Genomic DNA, 25852 nt, shown 5'->3' on the forward strand with positions numbered 1-25852 from the left:
AGCCTCTCTGCTCCTATGATGCTGCTTGGCCTGCTGTGTTCATCCAGCCTTGCACCTTGTTGTCTCGGATTCTCCAGCATCTGCAGTTCCTACTATCCCCAATGGGCAGGCCTGGAGTTAGCCTGAGCTGGCTCCAGAGCTCATTATTATATTTTGGGTCAATTTCTACGATGTGCTGTGCCTCCACATGAAGTTCACCCATTTTTTAAAGATTATCAACAGGTTACATGCTTTGCCAGCAACAGTACATGGCTCAGCTCCATGTGGGAACAGTATGTAAGACAGCTTGATCACAAGCCAGCAGGACCCTTGGGAACACTGTGAAGGTGGGGTTGGGGAAGTCCCCCTTGCCTGGAAAGTATGATGAAAGTAGGTTTGACACCTGATCTTCTAAAGGTAGTACATGATTTCCATGCAATAGGCTCCAAATCTGTTCTGCACAATCAAGCCTAAAACCTGGAAAATGGCCTAATACAATATCACATCAGTTATCTCTCAGATGTTCTTGCAGTGTAAGTTGTAATTCCCCAAAACTGGCCTTTACTGGATCTGGAGATAGTAGGAACTGCAGATGCTGGAGAATCTGAGATAACAAGGTGTAGAGCTGGATGAACACAGCAGGCCAAGCAGCATCAGAGGAGCAGGAAAGCTGACGTTTCGGGTCTAGACCCTTCTTCCGAAATGGGGGAGGGGAAGGGGGTTCTGAAATAAAAAGGGAGAGAGGGGGAGGCAGATAGAAGATAGATAAAGGAGAAGATAGGTGGAGAGGAAACAGACAGGTCAAAGAGGTGGGGGTGGAGTCAGTAAAGGTGAGTGTAGGTGGGGAGTTAGGGAGGGGATAGGTCAGTCCAGGGAGGACGGGCAGGTTAAGGGGGCGGGATGAGGCGAGTAGGTAGGAGATGGGGGTGGGGCTTGAGGTGGGAGGAGGGGATAGGTGGGAGGAGGATAGGTTAGGGAGGCGGGGACAAGCTGGGCTGGTTTTAGGATGCGGTAGGGAGAGGGGAGATTTTGAAGCTTGTGAAGTCCACATTGATGCCATTGGGCTGCAGGGTTTCCAAGTGAAATATGAGGTGCTGTTCCTGCAACCTTCGGGTGGCATCGTTGTGGCACTGCAGGAGGCCCAGGATGGACATGTTGTGTAAGGAATGGGAGGGGAAGTTGAAATGGTTCGCGACTGGGAGGTGCAGTTGTTTAGTGTGAACCGAGCGTAGGTGTTCTGCAAAGCGGTCCCCAAGCGTCCGCTTGGTTTCCCCGATGTAGAGGAGGCCACATCGGGAACAGTGGATACAGTATCCCTTGTCCGCTCCACACTCCCCTCCAGCCCCACCATACCCGGCACCTTTCCCTGCAACCGTAGGAAGTGCTACACCTGCCCCTACACCTCCCCCCTCAGCCCCATCCCAGGCCCCAAAAAGACCTTCCATATTAAACAGATGTTCACCTGCACATCTGCTAATGTGCTATACTGTATCCGCTGTTCCCAATGTGGCCTCCTCTATATCGGGGAAACCAAGCGGAGGCTTGGGGACCACTTTGCAGAACACCTACGCTCGGTTCGCAATAAACAACTGCATCTCCCAGTCGCGAACCATTTCAACTCCCCCTCCCATTCTGCAGACGACATGTCCATCCTGGGCCTCCTGCAGTGCCACAACGATGCCACCTGAAGGTTGCAGGAACAGCAACTCATATTTCGCTTGGGAACCCTGCAGCCCAATGGTATCAATGTGGACTTCACAAGCTTCAAAATCTCCCCTCCCGCTACCGCATCCCAAAACCAGCCCAGCTTGTCCCCATCTCCCTAACCTGTCCTTCCACCCACCTATCCCCTCCTCCCACCTCAAGCCCCACCCTCCCAACTCCTACCTACTAGCCTCATCTCATCCCCTTAACCTGTCCATCCTCCCTGGACTGACCTATCCCCTCCCTAACTCCCCACCTATACTCACCTTTACTGGCTCCAACCCTGCCTCCTTGACCTGTCTGTTTCCTCTCCACCTATCTTCTCCTTTATCTATCTTCTATCCGCCTCCCCCTCTCTCCCTATTTATTTCAGAACCCCCTTCCCCTCCCCCATTTCTGATGAAGGGTCTAGGCCCGAAACGTCAGCTTTCCTGCTCCTCTGATGCTGCTTGGCCTGCTGTGTTCATCCAGTTCTACATCTTGTTATCTCTTTACTGGGTCTATTTTGTGTTTGTAAAAGAGTGAATGTGTGTCTATTGCCTCTGACAAATGTGCTATTGTCTTGCCTCAGGAAAGAACCCATTAATGTACTCATGTCATTTCTGAAATCCACCTTCATAGTTTTGCTGAGAAAGAATGAGAAATTACTTAACTGGGCTCAAATATAGAAGAGAGAAGAAAAGCTTTACCCTGTCATTTTAGCCTTGATTTAACCCCAGGTTTCAGGGGTGAAATACCAACATGTGACATGAACTCCTGACTCCCCAAAGCTTTGCCACTAGCTTGAAGTCAGGAATGTGACAGAATACTCTCCATTTACTTTGATGGGTGTAGCTCCTACAACATTCAAGAACCTCAACACTATCCAGGACAAAGTGCCTACTTGATCAGCACCCCATCCACCACCAACGCACTATGCAAATACACATGACGCACTCAAACAGCTCACTATGGTTACTTGGGAAGTGCCTTCCAAACCCACAACCACTAAGAAGGAGGGCAAAGCCAGTAGATGTAGATCATCACCTGCAAGTTCTCCTCCATAACCTTGTTCCTTCACTGTCGTGAGTTTACAAACCTGGAAGTGCCTTCTAAACATCACTGTGGGAGTACCTCTGTCTGATGGACTGTAGCAGTTCAAGAGATGGTTTAGCACCACCATCTCAAGTCAGTTTGGGTGGGAAACATGATCACACCAGTGAAGACAATGTTGAAAAAACGCTTTCCCCTGTGGGGCACCTTAGAACTAAGGGACACGGTTTATAAATTAGGAATCTTCCATTTAAGTTGGAGGAGAGAAGAAGTTTTTCTGTCTCAGACAGTTGGTAGTCTCTGGAATTCTCTTCCCCCTGCAAGCAGGAAGGCTGACTAATGGAATACGTTTAATGCTGGGTTGAGTAGGTTTTCAATCAACAAACGAGCCATGGGTTGGTGGAGGAGGACTGAAAAGTGAAATCAAGGCCACAATGTGATCAGCCATGGTCTTATCCAATAGCAGAGAAGGCTTAGGGGGCAGGCTTAGGGGGCCAAATGGCCCACTGCTGCTCCAAATTCTTTTTTTGATTCCGTAACTGCAAAACTAAACCTAAAGCTCGACACTTTGCTTTGATGATCTAAACGGTGAATATATTTTAAGGTGTTACATTAGGGCTTGAAAACAGGATATTTTGTTTATAAAGTTTTCCAGTTTCATGGGCTACAACTGTAATATTGCCCTATGAGGAGGAAATTATTGAAGTAAAATAAATTAATTTCCTCATCTGCACTATAAATTTTGACATACCTCTAGAAGATAATTATGGTATCAAGTAATGAGCTAGTAACTTGAAATGATTTATAATCAACTTTATCTTACTTCTTTATCCAAGAACAATAAACTACTAGCAACAATCAACCAGTATTATACAATATTTTGTTTGAGTGCTTTCTGACAGGCAATATATTATTATAAACTGGTTAATAGATTTCCTGAGGATGAAATGAACTTTAGAATGCTATGTGTGACCTCTATCATTATTCAAACCGACAATACAAATCCCTGAACAGCAAACTGCATTCCTTTCCTGACAAAATATTGGCAGCAACAGAATTCTAGCTTTTAAAATTTACCGTGGACTCATTTTATGATATGTTTACACATTGGCTCCACTTCATTTCTCTTAGCGTACAAACTGTTGCAAGAATTCTCAGCTCACTCTTTTGAGCCTTTTCAGCCTTGCAAAATGTCATGAGCTTTAAATAAGGGTCTCTCAGTTTCTGTCCCTCCATGGTGGATGTCATTTTCTGTTTAAAATCATTGTTATTTGTACATATGTCAGGTTGGTTTACTGGTACGGGAGTCACATGCAAAGTTTTCCAAGGATTTAAAGATGTAGGGTTAGACTTTGTGAAAGATGGGGAGTGGTGGGTGAAGGAGAGAAACTGTCAGCATCACTGTCATTATTCTGGCTGTAACGTCAGAACATCAGGCAAGTCCAGGTTAGCACAGGATCCGAATGTTGCAGTCTGTGACTCCTGCTTGTGACATACTTAAAGGGAGGAAGGGCTTAGCAAGGTTATGAAATTTTCCAGAACAAGTAATAGGACAAAGAGTATGGAAAGGATCAGGAATCTAACTTCAGGCACAGCAGATAAAGGGACAATAATGAAAAAGAGGGCAGTCTATGCAGGACAGAGGCTGTTGTACTTAAATGCACACAGTATACAAAATAACGTAATAAAGCTTGTAGCACAGATTGAAATTGGAGGGAATGATGTTTGGGTAACACAGAGATGTAGCTACAAAGGCATTGGGGCTGGAAACTAAAAAACCAAGGATACGTGTCCCACAAAAAGATGGACAGAAGGGATGGGGTTGCCTTGTTAGTAAGAAATGAAACTAAATCAATGGCAAGAAGTTCTATAGAGTCAGAAGACATAGAATCTGTGTGGGGAGAGTTGAGCCACTGCAACAGAAAAAAGTCCCTGATGGGAATTATGTGCAGGCCCCTGAGCAATAGTCAGGATGTGGGGCAGCAAATGAATCAGGAGATAGAAATGGCATGTAAGAAAAACATTATTGTAAATAATGGAGGACTTCAAAATGCAGGTGGACTGGGAAAATCAGGTTGGTTGCAAATCCCAAAAAAAGGAATTGATGGAATGCCTGCCAAATGGTTTTTTGAGCAGTTCTGGATTCGGTGATATGTAATGTACAGACTTGATTGAGGGGCTTAAGATGAAGGAACCCCTAGGGGCAGTTAACATAATATGATAGAATTCACCTTGCAGTTCAAAGGGGAGCAGTTGAACCAATTGTAACAGTACTACAATTGAGTAAAAGTAACTACAAGACATGAGGGAGAAGCTGGCCAGAGTTGATTGCAAGGGGAGCCTAGTGAGCAGGATGGCGGAACACCAATGGCAGGAATTTCTGGGCTAATGTGGGAGACACAGCAGAAATTCAATCCAAAGAAGAAAAAGCATACCAAGGGGAGGATGAGACAACCACAGCTGACACATAAAAGCAAAAGGAAAAGCATACAACTTGAAGTTTAGTGGGAAGCTAAAGAATTGGGTTTTAAGAACCATTAAAGGACATCAGAAAAAGAAATGGGGGGGCGGAAGATGACATATGAGGGTAAGTTAGCTAGTAATATAAAATAAATTGCAAGAGATCTTTCCTAGAGATCTAAAAGGTAAGAGATAGGCAAGAGTGGACATTGGACTACAGGAAGATGAGGCTGGAGATGTAGTAATGGGGAACAAAGAAATGGAAGAGGAACTGTATTGGTACATTGCATCAATTTTTACAGTAGAAGATACCAACAGAATACCAGAACTTCCAGAGAGTCAGAAGGCAGAGGTGAGTGTACTGACCATCACTAAGGAGAAGGCGATGAGAAAGCTGAAAGGTCTGAAGGTGATTAAGTCACCTTGTCTGGATGGACTAAACTCCAGAATTCTGAAGAAGATAGCTAAGGAGGTTATAGAGACATTGGTCATGATCTTTCAGGAATCATTAGAATCAAGAAGGGTCCCAGAGGACTGAAAAATGGTTAATGTATACCAATTTAAGAAAAGAGGGAGGTAGAACACAGGAAATTCAAGGCTGGTTAGTCTGACCTCGGTCGTTGGTAAGATTTCTGAGACCACTACTAGGGATGAGATTGTGAAGTATTTGGAAGTGCATGGCAAAATACAGCTGAGTCAGTACAGCTTCATCAGGGGGAAAGCACATAAGATACATCTGTTAGAATTCTTTGAGGAGGTAATGAGCAAGTTAGACAAAGGAGAGCCAGTGGGTGTGATCTATTTGGATTTCCAGAAGGCCTTTGACAAGGTGCCACACAGGAGGCTGCTAAATAATGTCACAACCCACGGGCAAGGTACTGGGATGGATAGAGAATTGACTGGCTGGCAGAGGTGGAGAGTGAGGATAAAGTAGTCATTTTCAGAACAGCAGCAGGTGACTAGTGGAGTTCCCCAGGGGTCAGTATTGGGACCACAACTGTTCACGTTATACATTAATGATCTGGTAAGGGAACGGAGAACATTGTTGCTAAGTTTGCAGATGACACAGAGATAGCTGGAGGGACAGGTATTGTTGCGGAAGAGGGGAGGCTGCAGAAGGACCCTGAACAGGCTAAGACAGTGAGCAAAGAAATGGCTGATGAAAGACAACATGGTAAAGTGTGAGGTTATGTACTTTGGTAGGAAGAACAGAAGCATACACTATTTTCTAAATGGGGAAAAGGCTTCGGAAATCTGAAGCACAAAGGGACTTGACAGTCCTAATTCGGAATTCTCTTAAGGTTAACTTGCAGGTTCAGTTGGCAGTTTGGATGGGAAATGTCATGTTAGCGTTCATTTCGAAAGGGCTGGAATAAGAATAGGGATGTACTGCTGAGGCAGTATAAGGTCTGGTCAGACCACATTTGGAACATTGAGAGCAGTTTTGGGACCTGTGTCTAAGCAAGAACATGTTGGCCTTGAAGGGCGTTCAGAAGTGGTTTACAAGAATGATCCCGGAGATGAAGCGCTCATCACATGAGGAGCAGTTGAGGACTCTGGGTCTGTACTCAATGAAGTTTTAGAGGACGAGATGGGTACCTGAATGACTTACAGAACACTGAAAGGCCCAGATAGCATGACTGTGGAGAATACGCTTCCATTAGTAGGAGAGACTAGGACCCGAGGGCACACTTCAGAGTGAAGGGACGACCTTTAGAACAGAGATGAGGAGGAATTTTTTTCAGTCAGAGGGTGCTAGATTCTGTGGAACTCATTGTCACAGATGGCTGTGGAGGCCAAGTCATTGAGTGTATTTAAGACAGGAAGTAGATAGCCTCTTGATTAGAAAGGTGATCAAGGATTATGGGGAGATGGCAGGAGAATAGGTTTGAGAAACAAATCTGCCATGATTGAATGGTGTAGTAGCCTCAATAACCCGAATGGCTTCTTTATCATTTGGTCTTATAGGATGCACTGTGAAAGCTCCAAAGCAGCAATCACAAACCTCAGCATTCCAGCTCCCACATCACATTCAAAACCACGAGATGGAACTGGGTCTTTAACAGTGACGAGTTTAATAGAATGTGATAAACATCATAATAAGACAAGAAAAAATAATTTTGCAATGGTATTATGTGTCTTAATAATTAAAGAGGAGAATGTTCAGGCTTTGTATTCTTAAACTCAGATTTTTCAGAATATTATAGATTCTACATAGAGTACAAGTCTACAGGGCAAAGCAACAAGTAATTTAAAATCTGATAACAAGAACATTTTAAATTTATAAAAAAGGGAGCGAGGGGCCAAAGTGAGCATAGGACGCTTAGAGAATGAGAGGCTTAGGAAGTAATAATCTGGAATCGGAAAACAGCAGAGGAGTTGAATGATTACTTTACATCAGTCTTCAGAGCAGAAGGCATGAATAGCGATTCAAAAATACTTAACCATCAAGAGGCAAATGGAAGAGAAGCAAATAAACACAATTACTTTACCAAAGAAAGAGTACTGGGGAATCTAATGTGGATAAAGACTGATAAGTCCCCTGTACTTGGATCCATTGCATCTGTGAATTTTAAAGCATGTAGCTATAGAAATAACTGGTAGTAATGTTCCAAGAATCCTTAGATTCTAGAGAATTGAAAAACTATCAAAGTAGCACCCTTGTTCAAAAAGGGAGGAGATGTACAAATAGTTAACTGTAGGTCAGTTTGCTTAACATCTGTTATTGGGAAAATGTTAGAGTCCATTATAAAGGATGTAATAGCAAGGCATTTATAGTAGTGCATACTGTAATCAAGCAGAGTCAGAATGGCTTCATGAAGGTGCAATCATATTGACAAATTTGTCAGAGTTCTTTGAAGTGGTAAAAAGCAGGATAGATAAAGGGGAGCTAACTATATTTATATTTTGGATATATTTTTCTTTCTATATTTTATATTTGGATTTCATAAATCCTAGACATAATGCTACTGAGTAAGAAAACAGCCCATACTCTGGGGGATAATAGATGAGCATGATGATTAGCTAACTAATAGAAGACAGAGTTGGGATAAGGGCATCATTTTCAGGATAGCAACCTGTAAGTACTGGACTGCCATAGGGATGAGTGTTGGGGACACAATTATTTACAATACATATTCGTGACTTGGCTAGCAGAAGTGAATGTACTGTTGCCATGTTTGTGCATGGCATAAAAATAGATGGAAAGACAGTAGTGAGGATTACACAGTGCCTTCTGACAGATATAGACAGGTTACCTGGACAAAAAAAAACTTGGCAGAAAGAATATTAAATGATAAAATGTGCAATTCTGCACTTTGGCAGGAAGTTAGCCTCTAAGTTCAGCAGGTAATAAAGTAGGTAAATGGAATGTTGGCCTTTATTTGAAAAAGAATGTTGCATAAAATAGGAAGGTCTTGCTAAACTATACAAGGCATCATTCAAACTGTTCTGAAGGAGGATCACTGGATTTAAAATATTAACTTTATTGTGTCTCCACAGATGCTGCCAAACCTGCTGAGTTTCTCCAGAAATTTTTGTTTCCATTCAGGATGTACCTAGAATACTGTGAACAGTTTCAGTCCTCTTGTGAATGAATAAATTAACTTTATTGTCACATGTACTCAAATGAGTACAGTGAAAAGTTGATAAGTTGCCAGTTATAGCGTCATCTTAGATATAAAGGTACCCAAGTACAGCTTCTTCAGTTACAGATTAGTTACAGTGTAACAATGTCACCAACACATGGCACCATCTTAGGTACAAAGGTACCGTGGTACAATCCTTAGTTACAGAATAAAGAAGAAAAACAAGTTACATTACAGTTATACACAATATAACCATAGGTCAGAAAAACAAGAAGCAAGTTAAAAGCACAAACATCACAGTCTCTCTCCAAGGTCTCCACGCAGCGGACCAGTGCAGGGGCCCTCCATGTGGTCTGAACATTGGCTGCTACTACGCTCCCTCCTGGGCCACTGGTGACTGGCGTCCTCGCTCCAGGCATCTGACCACTGACCCAATTTCAGAAACCAGGGCCAGGTGTCCAAGGCTGAGAGAAGGGCGGGCGAGAAGGGCGGGAAAAGGGCGAGAAGGGCGGGAAAAGGAGGGAGAAGAAAAAAGAAAAAGACCTGGTGGAGTGGATGAGCTCTGGCTGGAGTTTTCTACTTCACTGCCACCTTATTGGAAAGACTAAGGCATTGGAAGCAGTCCACAGGAGATTAACCAGGTTGATTCTGGGGGTTTTCTTAAAAGGTGAAGCTTAGTAGGTTGGACTTACAAGCATTTGTATCAAAAACAATGAGAGCAGACCCTTATTGAATGTAGAAGATTCTCAGGGGGCTTGACACGGTCGATAAGGACAAGTTGTTTCCCTTTGTGGAGGAGTCTAGAGCCAGATGGCATAATCTCAGACTAGGCGGTCACTCACATAAGACATAGATGAGGAGGAATTTCTTCTCTCAGAATCTGTGGAATTCTTTACCATGCAGGGCTGTTGAGGTTGGGCCATTAAGTATACTCAAGGCTGAGAATCAGATTTCTAATCAGTAATGGAACCAAAGGTTATAGGGAAAAAGCAGGCATGTGGATTTGAGAATAATTAGATCAGTTTTGATCTCATCAGACAACGGAGCAGAAGCGATGTGTCAAATTTCCGACTTCTGCTCCTACAACTCCTGGTCTTATGGAAAAAACCTGATGCAAACAAAAATGTACAGCAGTGAAAGATATTGAAAGTGATGAAGGTGGATGTTACTACTGAAGGCATGAAATGTATTTCTTAGGACAAGTTTGTGCAAATATTCCCCTTCAGAATCTTTTTATGTTTGACACAGCATATTTTCTGGCATTTCAGAAAACATTGTTTTTCCTATAATTTCTCTGACAGGATCACAGAACTTTCAAAAAAGAAAAGGAGGAAAAAAACTTGTATTTACATAGTGCATTTCATGACAACCCAAAGCGTTTTATGTCCAATGAAGCAATTTTGAAATGCAATCACTATTATAACGTAGGAAGTGCAGCAGAAAATTGGCAGGCAGCAAAATCCCACAAGCAGTGATGGGAAAAAGACCAAATATTCTGCTTTATGTTGTTAAGGGATAGATATTGGCCAGGATACCAGAGTTATCTCCCTTGCTCTTCTACAAAATCATGCTATAGGAACTTTCATATTCTCCTAAATGGATACATGGGACCTTGATTTAAAATATCGTCCAAAAGATGGCACCTCTAGAAGTACAGTACTTGCCCACTGGTTCACTACAGACTCAGCTTTAACTTGTATATAAATAGAAGGGTTCCAATAAAATAAATGAGGTCCAATTATTTGCAGTGGGAATCTAACCCTTGACAAATCACAGTCATTACCAGAAAAGAAAGCCATTTGACCCATCAAGTCCGTGCTGAAATTTACAAACAAGATTTTTACAAGAAACATTTTTTTAAAAAAAGTATGCCTACAAACGAACAGTACTGCATACTTGAAGGTAAAATTGGATCACAATTGCAATCACCTTTGTCTAAGAGTTAGTGGCAGCCCAGAGGGTGATGGGCATGTCTGTGACTTTATTGACATTGAGATGATTCAATGTTGTTTCGTAGTGCTTTTGGCTCAAATCAGGTTATGGATTCAACCTTGATTCCATGGTCAAGCAGATAATGTAGTTGACAGTTTGAGGAGACTGCTGTATTCCAGGAGCTGTTGTCTTTCAAAGCAGAAGTTAACCTCTTGCATGGCATTTCCTCAGTTGAACACAAAAGATCCAAGTCTCCAAGAAGTGCAGACGAGCCTTTCCAGCACGCTGGATCCTGTTTATCCCTGAACTGATGACACTAAAAAACAGACTAACTGTTCTCATATCTCATAGCTGGTGGTGGAATCTCACTGTGCAAACACTTATCATTCACTCACTTAGTTGTAAGGCAATTGGATGTCCTTGAGGGTGCAAAAGATAACATATTCTCTCAGATTAGAATGGAAAATCATGACATACTTGAATGGTTTAATAAAAGTCTCTGGCAGATGAAAATGTGGTTCATAGGAACAAGAACGTTTGTGTGTACTCTTGTCTAACTTATGGACAGGCCCTATAATAGTCACTTCTTATATTTTGCTTTGGATGTTAACTGCTGCAATGCAAGGCTCATTCCCTGCTCACTGAATGATCCTAATGGGATCCTAATGGGACCTTCATCGTAAATTTATAAACAAATTTTAAAAAGCTATTAAAATTATAGAATAAACCTCAGTGCTGTACTTGCATACCAATAGGGTGAAAGGAGACATCACAACTGTACACTGTGAAGAAATCCTAAATATGGCAATCTCACTGAGGTTCATGATTACTCTCAACTTGCTGCATCTTCCTTCCAAACTCAGAATAACAGTGACAAAAAAGTTCAAACTCAATTGATGCATTCTGCTGTTAGAGATGAAAGCTGAACTATAGTTAAGAAACTTATTTTAGAACAAAAGATTACGTTTCCTTTGTTTAATTTTAGGGTTATTTCAGCAATTGAAGAAATTGGAAGTGAAAAACAGAGAAAATGCCTGACCAGAGGGCCAAAGCACACATTGTAAACAATCATTTTATCACCCAATTGGAACGCCTATTCTATTTTTATGTCTTGTTTATCCAAACATTGATGCTTAACGTGCAACGTTGAGATCAGAATAATTAGCACACCAGGCACACTGCAGAGTTAGTGAGAAGTTATTGTAGCTTTCTGGCAGATGAAATCAGAAGGAAAGGACTCCAGACTACAGAAGTTGAGACTGTCCTTTTTCCAGGCTCCCTTCCGTCTGCTTTTGTATGGCTCTCCAGCTCTATGGCTGGACTTGCTGCCAGTCAGCCTTCCTGTGGTGTAACCCAGAACTCTGTTCCTACCTCCTTATAAGCTGTCAAATGACTTCATGCAACTGAAGCACAAGCATTCAACTGGCCTTGACCTAATGCTGCTGAGGCCGTGGAGAAAGGTTTGGTGTTTGGCCCACCCCCTTGCAAATCCCAAATCGGGTTAAAATTAAGGCTCAAATAAATTTAAATCTGACGCTCTCAAAAAACCTTAACTTTGTTCAGATATTTTCTGTCATGTCTGTGCAGCTAAAAATTGGGGGAAAATATCACATCGAATTGATTAATTCTATCCCTGTACTAAACTCATTTAACTGGTTTTGATACATTTCCTGTTTTTCAACTGCTTAAATTGCTGGACATTGTTGACTGGATAAGATGAGTTTCCTGTGAAGTTCAAACGAGCTGGAACATTGGTTGGAATGCAGCACTTCATTTTAAAATACTAACAATTACTATGAATGTCGCGGTTAGGCCTCAGTGTGCAATTGCTGGATTACTTTGATCTGTTGACACGCGTTTCTCAGTTTAACTTTTATTCCACTCTCATTGGGTGAAATTTTCTTGGTTTCATCATTTTGTGTTATTTGGGGATTTTTTTCAGAAATAATTCTCTAGTTAGTCATTTGGTGGAACAGAACTTGAGAAGTGCTCAAAAAGAAGAGACACATTGTCAAAGTTTTTTATTTTGTACTCATCAGGACAGATTGAAGAAAGTTAAATTTCAAAGTAGTCAAGCAGCAGACGTTGATTAGTTGGCAAATTGACTCTGATTAATCCAGAGGGAGTTTAATTTAGATAAATATGAGGTGTTGCATTTTGGCAAGGCAAAGCAGGGTAGGATTTAGAAACTGTAATGGGCATTCTTAGACAATGAATGACCGAGAGTCATATAGCATGCAAACAGACCCATCGGCCCAACTAGTCCACGCTGACCATATATAGTCCCACTTGACTGCATTTGGCCTATATCCCTACAAACCTTTCCTATTCATGTAATTATCCAAATGCCTTTTAAATGTTGTAACTGTACCTGCAACTAAAAAAGTTGCCCTTCATGTCCTTCTTAAATCTTTAATATACACTTAATGGTAGGGCCCTGTGGAGTGTTGCTGAACAAAGGGACCTAGGGGTGCAGGTGCATAGCTCCTTAAAAGTGGGGTCACGGGTAGACAGGGTGGTGAAGGCGGTGTTTGATACGCTTGCCTTCATTGGTCATAACACTGAATATAGGAATTGGAATGTCATGTTGTAGTTGTACAAGACGTTGGTGAACCGCTTTTGGAATACCGTATACAATTCTGTTCACCCTTCTATAGGAAAGATATTATTAAACTTGAGAGGTCGCAAAAGAGATTTACAAGGATGTTGCCAAGACTCGAGGGTCTGAGCTACAGGAGGAGGCTGAATAGGCTGGGGCTTTTTTCCCAGGACCATCAGAGACTGAGGGGTGATCTTATTGAGGTTTATAAAATCATGAGGGACATGGATAGAGTTAACACCAAATGTCTTTTTCTAGGGTGGGAGAGTCCAAAACTCGAGGACATAGGTTTAAGGAGAGAGGGGAAAAATTTAAAAAGGTCCTGAGGGGTAACTTTTTCACGCAGAGGGTGGTGTATGTACGGAACAAGCTGCCGGTGGAAGTGGTGGAGGCTGGTACGATTACAATGTTTAAAAGGCATCTGGATGGGTAAACAAATAGGAAAGGTAAACAAATAGGAAGAGTAAACAAATAGGAAGGGTAAACAAATTGGAAGAGTAAACAAATTGGAAGAGTAAACAAATTGGAAGAGTAAACAAATAGGAAGGGTAAACAAATAGGAAGGGTAAACAAATAGGAAGGGTTTGGAGGGATATGGGCCAAATGCTGACAAATGGGACTTGGTCAGATTGGGATATCTGGTTGGCATGGATGTGTTGGACCAAAGGATCAATGCTGTTTCAATGCTTTATGACTGTTTGACTAAGTGTTGATATGGAGGATGCAGAAAATCTTTGTCCTGTACCAGAAAATTTTTGTCCCATCCAATTTTAATTCAAGAAAGGTACAATTTGTGGAATTGTTCCTTTTGCCTGTGGAGAACAGGTCCCTGTGTATTAACATATGTCACATCCAGCAAATCTACGTGAGCTACATGTGAGCCAGACTGATAATTTAAATTGGCTGTTAGCGTAATTCTTGGCAAACCAGGGATTTTTCAGCAAGTGGTGTCCAATCGTGAAATTACATCTAATATTAGACATTATGTTCTGAGCTTTCCAAGCATGGCATGGTTGAGGATGGTCAGTACTCTTTCCCTGTGATCAATGAAAGAAATCTACTCTGTGAAAAAATTCATATGCAATTGGCAGATTATAAGTAGTGCTGTGAGATCAGGTATGTGGACTGTACATCACAATGACTGGCAAATTAAACCAAACTTTCAGTTATTTACAACAGGCTTGCAAACCTCAGAGCATAATGTCCAAGATTACATATGTTATCATCAACTGGACAATCCCAAGTGTGCTAATTAAACTAACAACCAATTTAAGATTATCAGTTAGGCTTGTAATGTGACTCACTTGCACATACTGGGAATTACATATGTTATTACACCAGGGAAGTTCTCCTCTGCTGGCAAAAGTAAGATATCAGGCATTGTGTTGTTTTGAATTAACCTGAAGTATGGAGGCAACAATCCTTTCCCTGTGCATTCCTCATGGCAACACCTCTACCAGAATCAACTTGCCAACCAATCAACACTCTTTTCTCACACAGTGCATTCTCTCATACAACTTGTTGAGTACAGGATGGAAACCTCCAACAGCATGTCTCTTTCTCAGCAATATCAAATTCCACAGTTCTTTCTCACAATGTGGAAACACCTTTTCTTTTTCTTTTTGGCGTTTGTCAAAATCCATTTCCCATTCAAACATGGATTAATTTATTCAGGTACTCCTCAGTGTCAACAATTTCTGAAGGGTTGTCAACAATTCCACTGGTAAAAGTAGTCTCAATATTGATCATGTGACTGAGAGATGTTCTATTTACTCATTTTTCACACTTTTAAAATAATTTTGTTATATTTTTTATATTCTAGGGGCTATTACAACAGCATGAATAACTGATATTCAACTCTGTTTTATTCCAGTCTAATTTTAATCTTATCTACTGGAGTTTCCTCCAGGTTCCTCTGCACAACACTACCACAGAAATCAAGCAACCACAACCATAGAGAGTGAATACAAGATGAAGGACAGGCAGACAGAAAGAAAGTGAATTAGAGAGATTTACAATTTTCAGAGTGCTTCCACTACTGGCATCACCTTCTATGCCAGGCCTAATGTCAGCAAACCAAAACTCAGAAGTGGTACACCCTTACTATGGGTCCCAGTCATTAACACTCTTCAATGTGTCACTCAATCTGAAGCTTTTCTCAAACATGGCTACATTAATTTAATATTCTCAGCAATAACGTGTTGTTATTTCCAACGGAGGTAACTCAGACAATGGTGGTTGAATACTACTGACAAAAGTTAAAGTTTCGAGTTGGCTGGATGGCCAGTTTACGATCTAGCATAACATCAACACCGTATATTCAATTCTTGCATTGGCTCAGGTTACCATGAAGGACTCTCTTTCTAATCCTCTTTGCTCACCTAAGGCATGGTGATCCTTAGGTTAAACCACCACTAATCATCTCTTTCTAACAAGAGAGCAGCCCCACGGTCTGGTAAGACAATACTGGCTTTACTTTTATTTCATTTTTGAATGGGATTATCTATAAATACAAAAATGTAATTCAAGACACGTAGGAAAAAGTCACTAAATTCTACTTTTGCCTCTTAGATATGGAAACATAACTTAATAATTTCATGAATAACAAATCCCAAAACTCAAAATACAAGTCATGAACCTACTTATAGTCTCTCTGAAATAACACTTTGAAAAGAAGTAAACTCTATTTTATTGTGATGTTGTTGGGAATTGAGAGTAGTCAAAGACTTAAGGTTTTTCACTGGTGCTTTTCAATTGAAGATAGCGAAATTCTCAACAAAATTTGCACAGTTGTCTATTTTAACCTATCAGTTCTGATGTTTCATGTATTTGCTAAAAACACGGTGCCTCCACAAGTTTTAAAACCTATTTTATATATGAAACTGTTTGTCACACATGCTTTCAAAAGTTAATTTGCTTGCTATATCGTATATACTTTTGTATTACACAATGCTGTGGCACATTAAGAGAAAAGATTTTCCTTAAAAATGTAAACTGACACACTTTTGGTATGACTTCGAAATAATTATATCAAAAGAGCAATTCCTTACAGGGGTTAAAAACTACACTGAGTGATATCAGCAATGAATGTGTTAATCACCATGTTTTCATCAAGAGAATAAACCCATATAAAGTGATCTATTTTTCACAGGAATTAAAAAAATATTGGCACCTGAAAATACTGCTTCCACTACTATCAGAAGTGGGGCATCAGATTTAGTTTAATGCACTACCCAACACATCGTCAGTAACAAATGCAAAAAATACAACTACTATTTGAAGCAGCAACAACTGAAGTTCATGTTCATTGAATACAATGGAATGCTTATATTTATAAAATCTGGTATATCCCTGTAAAATTAAATCACTGTTATACTTAGAAAGAAAATTATGGTTCATTTTAAAATTTCAAACTGTCAAAAAGAAGCTTTGATAGCAGACATAAAACAACAGAGTGGCTTAAATCTTACCTGCTTCTAGTAGAATTCGGACAACATCCAGCTTTCCAAACAAAGCAGCTTCATGCAGGGCACTCCCCTTCTCTGTCTACAAAGCACACATGTGGATTTTTATAACTGCACTCAACATACATGGAACTGATAATATATTGAACTTCTAACTGAATGCAACAAGTTATTAACATCATTCATCTGTCCCATTCTTCACAACAAACACATTGAACGACATTCTATGATTTAAATACATATTTTCAAATGCCACTGTTCTGTTCACGTTCTGTGTTTATTGCAGAAATAATGCTCGTACTTGAAACATACCAATACTGGATATGATCGAAACCATTACCTTTTGCTCCTTCGGCATCTCCAAACTGGTTGCATAGATCAGATTAGTGTTGATGTCTTAAAGATTATCACAATAAGTAGCTGTGCAGAGTTTGAAAATGAGCGTGCCCGGAGTATTTTGTAGTTCAGCACATTGCTTTGTGGTTTTGGTTGTTCAGTCTCTTCACAGCTTAATGCATATCAGCAGAACTATCAACAGCTTTCTTAAACACAAGTGGTTACTGAGATAATTGGTATAAAAGACAGCTAAACCACAGAAAGCTCTTACCAGCATTCAAAGTGCTGCGTTATGTATAAAATGGATGCACAGGATACAAAAGCCTCGCCTTATTCAGAAAGGTTCTTCCTGTCTTATTTCCTTGAATGATTAGGAATTGATGATGTCAAACAAAGGAAATCTCTCTTGCCACACCATTTCCAGGAATTTAACTGGAAAAAAGATGGGGTTTTTTTCGCTGCTGCTGGGGGCAATCACTCCACATAACATTTTGAGGTTAATTTGTTTCTATACACACAAGTCATTTCCTTTCTTTATTGAGTTGTCACTTCCCGACCAAGTAATCTCCAATATAAATGGAGTTATAGTAACATATCTTAGGAAAATGTTTTAAAAAGTATTTCCAACAGTGTTCAAGTTTGAAATTCTGTGTTTGACAGGCCGGAGTTGACAGCCATGTAATAGAATCTTGAAGTCCTCACTATTTTTGTAATTGAGACAAAGTGGCAGTTTGTTCAATTTTTGGACAGACAATGCAAATACCACAGAAGAATTGTTTTTGACCTTGTGCTGATCAATTCTTTAAGCAATTTCCTTCATAGAAATTGTTGAAAAATTGAAAAATGACAAATATTTGATTCGAACCTTTGATGCATGCAACTAAATTTAAAATAGGTAATCCTGAAACAGCAGCATTGTCCAGTCAAATTCATGCAAATCTAACATTAAAGTGTGACTAACAAAAAGATAGTCAAAACTATTTAAATTACCTCATGTCAACTACACTGAATATCAAAGGCTATGATCAAAAGCTGAAAATAAAGTATCATAGAAATCATAGAACGGTCAGTGCGAAGAAAAAGGCCATTTGGCCCATTGTATTGGACTGGCTCTCTGATGGAGGAATTTATCTAGACCCACTTCCTCCACTGTCATTTTAATACTCAAAACATTCCCAACCTGACCTTGGGAAGAGTCCGGATAGATTTGCTTGTATTTAATGGAGAATTTCACCGCATCATCAGCAAATATTTATCCGGGTGGATCAAGGTTAAGAAATTGCATAGAACTACAGAAGGAATTATTGGAGTCTTCAAAATGATATTTACAACACACAGTCTCCCTGATGTGCTTGTTTCAGATAAAAGGCCACAATTCACAAATGAGAGCTTCAGCCACTTCACTGATAAGTTTGGATTTGGGTATGTCACAAGCTCAACGTAGAACCCACAAACTAACAGGGAGGGCAAATGTGGCATCAGAATGGTTACGATGATCTGGAAACGGCATTCCAATTTCATCACAGCATTAATGAATTAATGGTCCACCATACCCCAAAGCAGTCTATAACTGTCTCATGATGGACAACAAGCTGAAGGCTCGGCTCACTAACTAACCTGAGAAATTAGGTCTACAGTTACACCATCATGATTACCAAGCAGTACATGACAAAGAGGAATCCTATCACAATCAGCAAGCCACATATTACAATAAATGCTACCATATGAGGAATAGGTGTGGATTAGGGATTTAAACAGAAAAGGCACAATCTTCCACAGAGCTGGAAGCCAACATACATAATACATTGCCCATACTGCCATTAAGGTCATGTGAAGGAATTGCACAAACTTCATCCCCTTATGATTGACACAGCCTCGATTATTGACTAGGATGAACTGAATGGAGAGCCTGACAACAGAGGAATACCTCAGGCCATCAGGAAGATTGTCCAAGAGACCAGCTAACATTCTGCCACATCCAAAGAGAACACATTCAGGGAGAACAGTGAAACATCCAGATGGTCTGAATTGATAAATTCAAAGAAATGGCAAGGAAGTGGGATACTGGTCAATGTAATTACATAAATAAATGTATAACAATCATGTAGTGCAACACGTTTGGGAGGGTAAGGGAATGTAGTATGAGGGTCTGAAAGCGTTAACACTGATCGTGTCATCAGCATCATTTACTGTGATGATTTTTGGGGACTGGTCTAAGGCTTTTGGAGGAACCAGACTCCTAACAGTCTCTCTAATAATATAAACCATATCCTGATAATATGTAAATTGTTGTAGAAATACAAGAAACTATATCTTTTGGTATTACAGAACTTGAGTATTGCCAAAAATAAAGACATTATTCAAATTTTTCTGCCACACACTCAACAGGACATTTTGTAAGAAGCAAACGTTAAAGTAGAAAATAATTTATATTGCATGAGAGGAGAATGCAGATTGGTTGGCAAATGGACTGAGATTGGTAGGGGCATGGTAAAAGAGAATGCATCAATTAATGATGATTGGCAGTTAACTGCCAGGCTTCAGCAACACTCAAACTATATCTTAGCTACCAGACTCTTTTTACTTAGACCAAAAGATGTCTACTGTACCCACACTAAATAACTCAGGCTCTACAAAGACATGTACCTGAAAGATATTTGTCGCAGCATATATCCCACTCTCATATTTTTCCTTTGCAGAGAATAACACAAATCCCTCTTGGATGCCCCAATTGAATCTGTTTCCACCTTTTCCACATTTTCGTGTAGTGCATTCCAGACCCTAGCTACTTTCTGCATGAAAAGGCTTTGCCTCCCATGTCTCCATTGCTTCGTTTGCCAATTAACTTAAATCGGTGTTCATGTTCTCATTCCTTCCAACAACGGGAAGGATATTTATAATTGCAAGCATGAAAACCAAGATTAGTGGGAAAATACTACATATTTTTGGGACTTGATAATTTTACAGTTTTATGTATATATAACTATATAGCTGAAAAGTATATTTGTATATTTCAAAATCTGCCCATCATTCCAAGTTGAAACAGAAAACCTAAGGGGCTATGCCCAAAGAGTAGAGCAATGGGATGATTGGATAGCTGCAAAGAGCCAGGATAGGCACGAATGGCTTCCTTCTGCACTGTATTTGTCTATGATTCTACAATAGTGCACGGTAACCTACATTTTCACCCACCTGACAGTTCACATCCATGCCGGCCTCCAACAAAACCTGGACCACAGCCTTGTGTCCATTGCGTGCAGCAAGATGTAAAGGAGTGTGCTTTTTGGTATTGCAGCTCATCAAATTGGGATGCGCGTTTATTAACATCTTGACCACCTGCAAGCGGCCATAGAGTGCAGCTAAGTCAAGGGGGGTTTCAAACTTGTTGTTCCTTATAGTGGGATCAGTCAGTTCCTCCAAAAGGACGGCGACCACCTCCGAGTGTCCATACTGTGCTGCACAATGCAACGCAGTTTCATTCTCATTGTTCTGTTCAAGTAAAGAGCAGCAAAAGGAAAGACCATCACAAGACATTCGTGAAAAATGCATTTGTCAAATAAACAACATGAAAAAACTTCCATATTATTATTGCAAAATATATTTCTGCAAAATATTGAAAAATAAGATTGAAACAGAAAAGGGGAAGGTCATCAATTTACCTTACATTTTCTAAAAATGCTCAGAAGTTACAGGAAAAGTGCAAAAAAAATTTAAATAATCGGGGCCGTGGGGTGGGAATTGTCTAGGCATCTAACCAAGATCAACATGTGTGCTACTTCTATGCGATGAAAGTGCACCCAAATCCATCTCTGAGTCATTTGCATAGCCTGGGCACTATTGTAGCAAGGGTGCAGGCGTTGAGAGGGTTTTGCAAAGGGATTGGAGAAGCTAATACACAAACTTCGTCCTAGTTGCTGACACTGGCTGCTGCTCTCTAAAGGCTCAGAAGATTTAACACCTTTGTGGGTATTGAAATGAAAACAGTCCAACTTCTCTGGTTGCTTACTGGGTGTGTCCCACTGTCACAAAGGAGTGCCAGAGAAATCTGTAACATTTGATTTAGAGCACTCCTCTGCGCATAAATCAAGGTGGCTGGGGAAGGGTGTGGGGTTCTTTCTCACTAGGTTGGTCTGGGCCTAACTAAGGTACAAACCTGTACCAGTCATCAGGTTTCACAGCAATCCTCTGAAAATCCTGAGATTGTATAGTGAGACAGGGCAGCTGACACAATGAGTCATTATCCCATTGTATTCTTTGCTGCGCTTGGGGCCAGAACATTCCTCATGTTTCAGAATGTCTCATGTAACAAAATCTCATAAGTCTAACATATTTCTAACTAAGCTGTAGAATCCGGAAATAACAATCTATGGCAGCGTTCAACTTAGAACTTTCTCTGAATAGATGCAAATGATCTTGCATCTTTCATGGAGTACATCTTCCATAAACTACTTATATCTTCCGACTAGAATTTAAATTAAATAGTGGGTGGGGGAGGAGGACTGGGGGAGTGGGGTCAGTAGCATGAAAAATTACAGAAAGAGTTAAGGTGGGGGACCAGCTTACAAGAGGTTATGAAAGCTTACAGAGCCAGTAATAGGACAGAGTATGGGAAGGATCAGGAGTCTAACTTCAGACACAGCAGATAAGGGGACAACTATGAGAACGGCAGTCAATGCCAGATTTAAGATGTTGTATTTAAATGCACGCAGTATACAAAACAAGATAAATGAGCTTGTAGCACAGATTGAAATCGGCAAATACAATGTAGTGGGTATCACAGAGACATGGCTGCAAAGAGATCAGAGCAGAAAATAAATATCCAAGGATACGTATCCTCCTGAAAGAACAGACAAATGGGCAGAGGGACAAGTTGCCTCGTTTGCTTAAGAAATGAAATTAAAGCAAATCGATGACAGGAAGTGAAATCAAGTCAGAAGGCGTAGAATCTGTGTAGATAGCGTTGAGGAGCCATAAAGGAAAAATAACCTTAACAGGAGTTGTGTACAGGCCTCCTAGCAGTAGTCAGGGTGAGGGGAAGAAAATAAATCAGGAGACAGAAAAGGCATGTAAGAAAGGCACTATTACAATAGTCATGGGAGACTTCAATATGTAGGTGGACTGGGAAAATCAGGTTGGTGGTGGATCACAAGAAAAGGAATTTGGGGCATGTCTATGAGACAGCAGCTAGTGGTAGAGCCCACTAGGGAACAGACAATTCTGGATTTGGTGATGTGGCAGACTTGATTAGGAAGCTCAAGGTGAAGGAGGCTGTAGGGGCTATGATTATAATATCATAGAATTCACCCTGCAGTTTGAGAGGGAGAAGCTGGAATCTGATGTAAGGGTGTTACAATTGAGTAAAGGGAACTACAAAGACATGAAGGAGGTGCTGGCCAGTTAATTGGAAGGGGAGCATTACAGGGAAGACAGTGGAGCAGCAATGGCAGAGTTTCTGTGGGTGATTATTGAGGCGCAAGGAGGAAGAATCCTATTAAGGGGAGGAGGAAGGCAATGATGGCTGACAAGGGAAGTCAGGGACAGCATAAATGCAGAAGATAAATCATACAATGTGGTGGAGATTAATGGGATGCCAGACGATTGGAAAGACTTTAAAAACCATCAGAGGATAACTAAAATGCAATAGTAGTCAGAAGTTGAAACATGATGGTAAAACAGTTAGGAATATAAAAGAAGATTGCAAGACTACTTACATGTACAAAAGGGAAGAGAGAGGCCAAGACTGGATACTGGACTAATGGAAAGTGAGACAAGAGAAGTAGTAATGGGGAACAAAGAAATGGCAGAGGAAGTGAATCGGTTTTCATCAGTTTTCACAGTGGAAGACACCAGCAGCATATCAGAACTTCAACAGAGTCAGGGGACAGAGGTCAGTGTAGTGGCCATCACTAAGGAAAAGGTTCTGGGGAAGCTGCAAGGTCTGACAGTTGGTGTTTTTTTCTCTGCTGATCTTCTCGTTCAGGATTCACTGGAGTCAGGGTAGGTCCCAGAGGGCTAGAAAATAGCTAAAGTAACATATCTGTTTCAAAGGTAGAGCAGAGGAGAGGAAATTATAGGCTCGTTGGCATGATCTTGGTCATTGGTAAAATTTGAAAGTTCACTATTAGGGATAAGATTGCAGAGTACTTCAAAGTGCAGGGTAATATATGGCTGACCCAGCATGGGCTCGTCAAGGGGAGGTCATGCCTGACAAATCTGTTAGAATTCTTTGAGGGGGTAACAAGCAAGTTCAACAAATGGAAACAAGCTATGTGGATTTCCAGAAAGCCTTTGACAAGGTGCCACACAGGAGGCTGCGAAATAAGATAAGAGCCCGTGATATTCGGGGCAAGGTACTTGCATGGATACAGGACTGGCTGACAAGAAGGCCAAGAGTAAGGTTAAAGCGGCCTTTTTCAGGATGGCAGCCAATGACAGGTGGAGTTCCGCAGAGGTTAGTGTTGGGACCACAAAAACTTTAATTATACATGAACGATGCGCAGGAAAGAACTGAGTGTGCAGATGACACAAAGATGGGTGGGGGGACAGGTAGCGTTGAGGAAGCAGGGAAGCTGCAGAAGGACTTGGACAGGCTGGGAGAGTGGGTAAAGAGGTGCAGATGCAATACAGTGTGGGAAAGTGTGAGGTTACGCACTTTGGTGGGAAGAATAGACGCATAGACTATTTTCTAAATGGAGAAAGGTTTTGGAAATCTGGAGCACAAAGGGACTTACGGGACTTATTTCAGGATTCTCTTAAGGTTAATGTGCCAGTTTCGTTAGCAATTGGGAAGGCAAATGTAATGTTAGCATTCATTTCAAGAGAGCTAGAATACAAGAGCAGAGATGTACTGCCAAGCCTGTATAAGGCTCAGGTCAGACACATTTGTAAATATTGTGAACAGTTTTGGCCTCCATATTTAAAGAAGAATGTGCTGGCATTAAACAGGGGTCCAGAGGAGGTTTACAAGAATGATCCTGGGGATGAACAGCTTGTCATATGAATAGCCAGTGTGGACTCTGAGTGTGTGTTTAGAGTTTAGAAGGATGAAGGCAGATCTGATTAGAACGTAAAGAATATAACAGGCTTGGATGTGGAGAAGATGTTTCCACTAGTAGGAGAGACTTGGATCTGAGGACACAGGCTCAGAGTGAAGGGATGACCCATTAGAGCTGAGATGAGGAGGATTTTTTTCAGCCAGAGGGTGGTAAAACAGTAGAATTCATTGGTACAGATGGCTGTGGAAGCCAAGTCATTGAATTTATTTAAGACAGAGATAGATAGATTTTTGATTAGTAAGGGAATCAAGGGTCATGGGGAGAAGGAAGAAGAATGTGGTTGAGAAACATTCAGCCATGAACTAATGGTGGAGCAGATTCAATTAGATGAATGGCCTAATTCTGCTCCTATATGTTATGGTCTTAGGTCTTAGTCAGATTCATCACTAAACATACAAATATGTGATTATTAGGTCTGAATTATTTACTTCTGTGGAGTAAACAAATTCACAATGTAATTTCAACATGCAGCAGAATACAATAAAGCACATCAGATTTAAGTAAGAGTTTTCAACCCACATAACTCTGAAGGATAATTTTATAAAAGAAAATCTGTTTTCATTGTCATGATACATCATCCTGCAAAATGAATATCACAAGTGAAACAATTAACAAAGGATCTGATACAAAATTGAGTCAGGTCAACTTGTGTTCTAGAGGCTCTAATCACAAGCAGGATTTCCTGTGTTTTTTTTCCTGAATAATGGAGAGGAACTGCACCTTCAAAATTACTGATGTCCAGAGTGCTTAGTAAACAGGCCCTTATGCACGTGACTGCTGACAAAGCTGTTTCTCTTAGTTTGACTAACAGATGCCCTGCACACAGAGTCCAAGCTTAAAGCTGGCCAATGCTTCATACCAATGCATCTTTCAAATCAGGTTGCTTTCTTAAGGTTTTTGTACTCTCTGCAAAATATCACCTGATGTGGCTCAGGGACCCTGTTCTGGGAAAGGCAGCCTCTGTTGCACTTTTTGTAGAGGAAGGCAGTGGGCAGGAAAGCTGCAGTGTCACTGGCCTCTGATTTCTCCAGTCCCTCACTCAGCCAGCTGAGATTTTATTTGGCACTGACTAGTTTGCAGGAGATTCCAGGAAGATAACATGGGTTCTTTGGGCTCGACTCCAGAAATGTTGTCAATGTTTAATCCTTTTGCCTTTAACACTGTCGAGGTATGCACAAAGCAGTGAAGCAATACACCTGCAGCAGCGTGAGTGTGAGGGTGTCCACGTTCCACTGGGCTACATATCCTGGAGCCAAATCTGTCCTGAATTCCCCAGAAGTTATAACCTGGGGTTACAAGTGACTCCAATGATATCCTGAGAAGGCAAGGCAGAGGGGAAGATGCTGTGTACTGATCAGGAGTGACTTCTTCATTTAGCTGTCCTTTGCATGAGTCCAGTAGGTTGATGTGGTATGAATAGCAAGGGTGGTGAGAGTTAGCGAGGGTGAAGAATGCCAGTGTGAAGACAATCAGCGAGTCTGCTTCACATTTTTGTGCGAGTTATGCTTATCATTTTCAGCCTACAATGACTAGGATTCACGATTATGATGTTGTCCAATGCTAAAACAAATGTTAAATCAAAATTAGAAATAACAGAAAACACATACAAATAATACCTATTAAGTTGACAGCTCATATGGAACTAACACACAAGATCTACAATAAGCAAAATTGTAGCAAACTCCTGAGAGAATACATAATATA

At 40.8% G+C, this 25852-nt stretch overlaps 1 protein-coding gene across 8 annotated transcripts in view; it reads right to left on the bottom strand.

Annotated features, from left to right (window-relative positions):
* The window catches only part of anks1b (ankyrin repeat and sterile alpha motif domain containing 1B), a 737478-nt gene that overhangs the window by 399372 nt on the left and 312254 nt on the right, over positions 1–25852 (bottom strand). For 7 of the 8 annotated variants that reach the window (XR_007264449.1, XM_048610130.1, XM_048610129.1 and 4 more), the window contains exons 4-5: positions 20286–20582; positions 16764–16839 (exon numbers count right to left, since the gene is read on the bottom strand). Coding sequence is in view for 7 of the 8 variants with exons in the window: in XM_048610130.1 (XP_048466087.1) it covers positions 16764–16839; positions 20286–20582 (373 nt within the window). In the remaining variant the exon portion in view is untranslated. Of the gene's footprint in view, positions 1–16763; positions 16840–17097; positions 17393–20285; positions 20583–25852 lie in introns of those variants that run through there. The other variant, XM_048610132.1, reaches the window with a different exon arrangement.

This window comes from Rhincodon typus, chromosome 22 (genome assembly GCF_021869965.1).
Source record: "Rhincodon typus isolate 14 chromosome 22, sRhiTyp1.1, whole genome shotgun sequence".
NCBI classification, from domain to species: Eukaryota; Metazoa; Chordata; class Chondrichthyes; order Orectolobiformes; family Rhincodontidae; genus Rhincodon; species Rhincodon typus.